General features: G+C 47.9%; 1 protein-coding gene across 1 annotated transcript in view; it reads left to right on the top strand.

Annotated features, from left to right (window-relative positions):
- Positions 1-518: 518 nt before the first annotated feature.
- Positions 519-6705, top strand: part of LOC118001843 (ribosomal protein S6 kinase alpha-2-like) — a 155719-nt gene continuing 149532 nt past the window's right edge. The window contains exon 1 of the mRNA XM_034992008.1: positions 519-806. Coding sequence (XP_034847899.1) covers positions 708-806 — 99 coding nt within the window. The 5' untranslated portion in view covers positions 519-707. The remainder of the gene's footprint in view (positions 807-6705) is intronic.

The following is a 6705-nucleotide window of genomic DNA, read 5'->3' as shown; positions in this document are numbered from 1 at the left end:
GCCTGGGGCGGTGGGCCGGTGGCGCTGATTGGTGGTAGTGGCGGGGGAGGGGTCAGGGGCGGGGCGGGGCTGCTCGGCGCTGGTCCTCTCAGGGCGGGAGGCGGAGGGAGCGCCTGGGTTGGGGTTGCTGATTGGCGGCAGTCGCGGAGGGCGGGGCGGGGCGGGGCTGGTCCTCGCGGGGCGGTGGCCGCCCCGGCAGCTGCGGGAGGAGGACGAGGAGGGAGAGGAGGGAGCATCTGATTGGCGGTAGTGACTGTGGGCGGGGTGGGGTGGGGCTGCCGGGGCTGGTCCTCGCGGGGCGGCGGCCGCGGCGGCCGCACCAGCTTCAGCAGCAGGAGGGGGCAGGGGAGGAGGAGGAGGGGGAGGAGGAGGAGGGAGCGGCGGGCGGCGGGCACTGATTGGCGGTAGTGGCTGAGGGCGGGGCGGGGCGGGGCTGTCCGGGGCTGGTCCTCGCAGCCTGCGGGAGGAGGAGGAGGGGGAGGAGGAGGAGGAGGAGGGAGGGAGGGAGGAGGGTGCGCTGGAGCCCCGGCCGCGGTGGCCGGCTCAGCCTGCCCTTTGTGCCCGCAGCCCGCGCCCCGCGCCGATGGCCGCCGCGGCGGGCTCCCCGGCGGCGCGCACCCGCCCTCGGACCTGACCCCGCGCGCCTGGGATGCGCCGGGAATGCGCGTCCTCCGGGCCTGCGGCTCCTCCCGGCTGGGCGCGGGGCGATGGACCTGAGCATGAAGAAGTTCACCGTGCGCAGGTTCTTCTCCGTGTACCTGCGCAAGAAGTCGCGCTCCAAGAGCTCCAGTCTAAGTCGACTCGAGGTAAATGCTATCGCCTCTGTGTGCGCAGGTACCCAGGTCCCCGCCGCGCCCTGGAGGATGCTGCGGGTCGCGGAGCCATCCCGAGCCCTTTCTATTGTCACATGCACGGTACCCACAGACCCATGTCAGGGAGTTAAAGTTATTTGAGAGCCGGTCCGGGTTTTCTAAAACCGAACGCTATTGTTGGGACCTAGCAATAACTGGACCGGTCCTCGTGTTCTCCTCGGGCACTAAACTCTGCCCCTGGGGAATTTCTAACTAATTTTGTTCCTGGGTCTGCGCAGGATGCGGAGCGGTCGCCGTGCCCACATAGGTGCCCGGGGCAGGGAGGGCGTTTCGGTCCGTGCAGCTGGACCGCGGCTCCGTGTGGCACTTCCAAAGTCCCAAAAACAGAACCCCCGCGGCGCTCCCCTCGGCTGAGGGTCTGGGTTTGGGGAGGTGGGTTTATCTTTCCGTGGCCCGCAGCCACGCAAGTGCTACCTTATCGTGCAGATGTATGTGTATTTGAAATCAGTGTAGCATTGACTATATATAATACATACGTATATGTTAAAAGGTGACAATACAGTCTACTCGGGCCAGTCTGAAACGGTGCTCAGTAGCGAAGTGCCTGGCGCAATATCCCTGCAGCCCCGGGTTTGATAGAGATTCGCCCTGAAACCCAGAGGACCCTGAAAATTATGTCCTTTTCTCCTGTCCCTCATCTTGTCATCTTTGGGTTTCCAAAATCATCTGTGGACAGTTCTCTGATGTGGTTTTTTATTTCAGCAATCAAATCTTGTTCTCTTCATCCCGGTGTCCAAATTACATTGTTGAATCTATAGATGACCAAACGGTGGAACGTGTTTAAGTAAAAAAAAAGAGAGAGAGAGAGAGAGAGAGAGATTGTGATGTTGGGGGCAGGGGCTGGCTACACAGCCTAGTGTTTCCCTTTGACATTGCCCTGGCCTTTGCCACAAGGCTGGCACCTATCTCGGCTTTGACTTATTTCTAAGGAAGTCAAGCCAATTGGAACAATGTCACATTTTTCATCTTGGTTTTCTTTGTCCTGGCTGCCATGATATTTGATATAGGCATGGGTTGTTACAATTACCAGATCTTTAAGCAAAGCTCAGGAATAGACATGAATGCAACAGGAAATTACTCGTATAAAGTTTCTGTTATGGTATCACTAAGTCAGATTTGGACTAGATAGGATCTTTGTGGCTGGTTTCTGAGGGTAGAACATATTTTTCAAACAAATACAACTGTTAATCAAATAATGGAGGAGGGCTTGCCTCAAATCTTGCATTGACAGAAGTTAAACACGAGTTAGTGAGATAAATCATTTTCCCGGATTTCAGGCACTTTTTAAAAAGCTAAAATTGATAAGAACAGAAAGCCAGGACAGTATTTACCTTTATGCCCAATAAGTTTTTATTCATCAGAATGCCAAGTTTATTATACAGCTCCTTGTCTCCTTTTCACTTATTGTCCTTGCCAAAGGGAGGCACACGGGTGGGGAAACTCCCAGTGCTGTTCAGGAAGACCAGCAATAGATACCGGGCTGAACTCATGGAGGGTCAGGAATCCCATCAGCATGATATACTCACCTCCAGTGTTACGGTTCAGCTTGTAGAACCGGGTTTGGGAAGTGCCTCATAAAAATAGCATAATGGGAAACCAAGAGGGGGATAGAAATGAGGTTTCATCAATGTGAAAATAAAATTTCTAAAAACCATAAATACACCATTAGATAGGCAGAAGGTCAGCTGACTAGAGAGGAATGTGATCTATTAGCACGCACTCAATGAGCACCTCATATAACCTGGATGCTGGGTGCCGGATAGAAGTATTGAGAAAGATAGCTCGGATACAATGCTCTGTTCTCTACAAATGCATTCACCTGTCTCTTGTGAAAACTCAAGTAGGCATGTTTTACTATCCTCATTCTATTGATAGGGGGACTCCCCGCCCAAAAATTGAGGATTTTGCTGAAAACTTACCAACTAATTCATTCTGCAACTGCTTTTTAAAAGCCTGCTGTGTGCTCAGCATTGTAGATCCAAAGCCACAAGTCCTAGAAGTCCTGGCCTCATGGTGCCTCCACCTAGTGGGGGATCTAATAAGTGGCTGACCCTGTGCTTCCGTCCAGCAAGTTCCATATTCCTGCCCAGCTGTCTCTCCATCTTTTTCCAGAGAAGTCTGTTTATCCACTTGCATATCCACAGCAGATTGTAGGCCAAGAAGCACTCATCAAAAAAATGTAAAATTTGGGGGGGGGTCTGTCAATAGTTTGGGGTTGGGTAGTAGGACATACAGAGCACTTAGCATGGATGTATATTTCCTGTTTGGACTGATGAAATTATAAAAATAAACATTTTTTTCATTGTTTCTGTGAAATTTATTTTGTAAAATATACACAGAGACTGAAAATTTTTGTTTTTTGAATTCAGAATCCAGTGCCATAAACAGGAAAGTGACAGTAGTTACTTTAAGTTGAAAACACTATTATCTTTATTAAAACATTAAAATTAATGTTTTCATACTTGCTTTTAAATTTAACTTTAATCTAGAATCCAGCATTGGGTAAACTCTAACCAACAGAGAAGCCAGATTACTTAATCAGATTTGGAAAACGGTTTATGGATTATAGCTTAAATATTTTTATAGTGTCTCGGCATTGCCCCAACTGAGAGGGCCAGATCACTGACTCTGGCAAGAGTGATTTTTGGAGTTTCTAAAGGGAAATTGGGTATCTTTCCTAGACTTCTTTGTGCATGCCCTAGAAAGATATCAGGTTTCACTGTCTGACCTTCACCCGGATTTCAGGGCGCTGACCTCACTGCCTGAGAGCCTCAGCGCCTACCTGGAAGGTGTAACCAGCTCCGGATTCAGCAGCCCATTTTATAGATGAGGAAACGGAGCCCAGTGAAGCCAAAGGACTTGCGCCTAGGCTGTTTTAAAGGAAGTTCTTGCTGTAAGAGCATGGGCCATCTATTATTAATTTTAGCCCCTCTGGGTTGTGGGGTTACGGGAGTTTACCGTGTATTAGATGGGACTTGAAGGAAGGCTCTTGTAATTATTAAAAGGAAATTACTCTGAGGAGTATTTTGGAAGGTGCTCCACAACCTGAAATTATTCTAGAGAACCTTTTTTGGCAGTTGGAAAGTTCCAGGTGCATCTGGGCTTTGTATCACATCCACCGGAATTGGATTCTCATGTGCATCTTTCACAGCAGGTGGTTGCTCCTTGACCTCTGTGAGCCCCATTTCCCTCTGCTGGGAGAAGGGCTAGTACTTTCTGCCCCGTAGGGTTAAAGTGACGGGTGTGAGCTATCGTACGTAAAGACTTAACATGGAGTCTGGATGGTGGCACTGTTAGTCAGTTGTTAGCTATGGATCCTGATGAATGTTTTCTGGGCTTAGTGATGGTTTTCATAGTGTTGGGTGTCTCCTGGCATGGTGTGAACCTGGGATTGCCCCTGTGGCCTGTAGAACCCATGGCTTGTGCTGTCTCAAGAAACACTCAGCCTGATAATTAATAGTTTAGACGACCTTCCTCTGTACTTAGGGGAAGAAAAGCCCAGAGATCACTTCTCCCAGGCTTCCTTCCATACACAATACCGTCATTCACTAGGATCGGCCCCATTTGCTGAGATGGAGTTCCCATCGTCTGGCTGGATGGCGGTGTTCCTCTTCCTTTTCTTACGTATCACCCTGTGAGTCCGCTGCACCAATCCGTGAATGCATTACCAATTCAGGTCCCAAACCCATGGCGTCGTGAGCTAAGGCGGCTTCTAGAGTCAGGAAATGCCCCAGCGTCAGCAGCCCAAGTTCAGGAGCTTCGGGAAGGCATCCTCCTGGCTCAGCCTTCACTTCCCCAGGAGAGACTCCAGGGGTCTGACGTTCAAGCTCCAAAGCCTGGCTTGGGGCTGTGGGAGGTTGAGAAGGGTTGGCTAGGAAGTGCCTGGCAGGGCGGTGGGGGGGAGATACAGTTTTTAAATTAATAAAAAGTGACATTATTTACTCAGTATGATTTATCTACCAGTTTGTTGAAGGGATCAATGCTCAAAGACAGTTCATTTCAGGAAAGGTTATTTTGTTTGGAGTCACCAAAACCAGGGAGTTGGTTCTCTTTATTAGCTATCATTTTTGACATTTTTACTGAAAGACAATTGAGGGTGGGTGAGAAGGACAAAATGCAAGTCCTTTAGCTGGGATATGGATAAGTGGTAAGCTGTTGAGTGGAAGAATTTCATTTATTTACAGACTTGCTCAGTTGTTTACACCAAGAATTTTTAGCATACACCATGTACATCGTGCTGAGCAATTGGTACATAGGATGTGATCTTTGTATGATCTCTGCCCTCAATGAGCTTAACATCTAGTGAGAGAGGCAGGCCCAGGAATGGAACCTACTGTGTGAAATTTCTGGCATCTGTAACTTAAACAGTCTAATTATACCGATTGTCAAATTAATTTCCATTTCCCATGGTTGCAGGTGCAGGTTACCAAGTGTTGTCTATGTGCACATTTGAATATATTTTAACTGCTTACCCCTTTTAAAGGGAAGCATGATGTCTTAATAAAGTAAATGCTAAGGGACTCATAGCAAATCCTGGGAGTGATGTTGGCTCTGGTCATGGAGAAAAAGAAAACTTCCTGGAAAGTTAAACATTAAGGCTTATTCTTGGTGCTTGAAAGGTAAGCTCTTCTTCTAGATCTTGGGTGGTTTCCCGGAAAACCATTTCTAATTAAAATAATTTTCAGGTACTTTCAGTAAAAGCACCCAAAAATTCTATGGGAGGCCTGATTTTTATTGGGCCTTCAGACAACAAGAACAGCAACAAAAAATCAGAGAAGACCACAAGAAAGAGTCCATATTAATAAGTATTTAATTTGCTTACTGTTTTGCTTATGTATGTTTATTCTATTTTAAACACACTAAAATTAATTTCTTTGTGGTCGCTTTTTGGGATATGCTGTATCTCAACAATTTCATGACATACTTGCTCTCCTTACATCAAAGAAAACTCCCCAAAATATTGTTGCTTGTTCAAAAATATGTGAAAAGACAACCAAAAATATTGAGACTTCACCCCATTTGTCTTCATCACCTCCTTTATGCCTTCTTCTCCTAAGCCTCTGTGCCGACTGTCTTCCACCACACACCCTGATCCAGCAGAGAGGGTTTCAGTATATTTTTCATGATTCAGAAGCACAGGAAAGAAATGGAAGTGCACACATCATCTGACTTATCACCCAGGGTTTCACCCTGCTGCTTGCATGCTGGGTGGATGGTTCTCAGATGTGGCCAGTTATTCAGTGGGTGGGAGAAGTCTGAACTCTCTGGGGCAGGGAGGAAGGTGGAGAGAGAAGCTTTGGGGCTTGGGTGGCAAGACCTGTTAACCAGTGTGGTGTGGGTTCTTCAGGACGTTTGGCTGCTCTGGTGGAAAGAGCTCTTCTGAAATGTGGGGAAACTGAGGATAGGTCTGTTTTGTATGGAGCTGGCAACCAGTAGTTTAGCCAGAAATAACCTTCCTCTTGGGCCCGAAGGTTTTGTGCTTGTCAAATAAGTACAGATGGGCTGGCACTAAAGACATCCTCTAGAATGCTCTGCTTTTATTTCTGATGACGCTGGGTTATGTTGTGTTGTATTTTTCCTCCGGCATTACATGTTTGCCGATATATTTTCACTGGTAAAAGCTATTAAATTAAACTCAAGTAGGAATTATCAACAAATAGTCTGTAAAGCTACAGTGTGATTTAATCAAGCAAATGGGTGAGGCACAAATATACTCAGTATAAAATATGGTTCATCACGTCTGGTTTGCAGCTGTGTCAGAAGCCTTTCCTGCCCCGAGCTAGCAAGGAGGCGTGGTGGGGGGGGCAGTTAGCCGGGAGGCACCTGCACTCCG

This window comes from Mirounga leonina, unplaced genomic scaffold (genome assembly GCF_011800145.1).
Source record: "Mirounga leonina isolate KUSES-001 unplaced genomic scaffold, KU_Mleo_1.0 Mir_54, whole genome shotgun sequence".
NCBI classification, from domain to species: Eukaryota; Metazoa; Chordata; class Mammalia; order Carnivora; family Phocidae; genus Mirounga; species Mirounga leonina.
The sequence above is the reverse complement of the archived record's forward strand: the minus strand, read 5'-3'. Positions and strand labels throughout refer to the sequence as shown.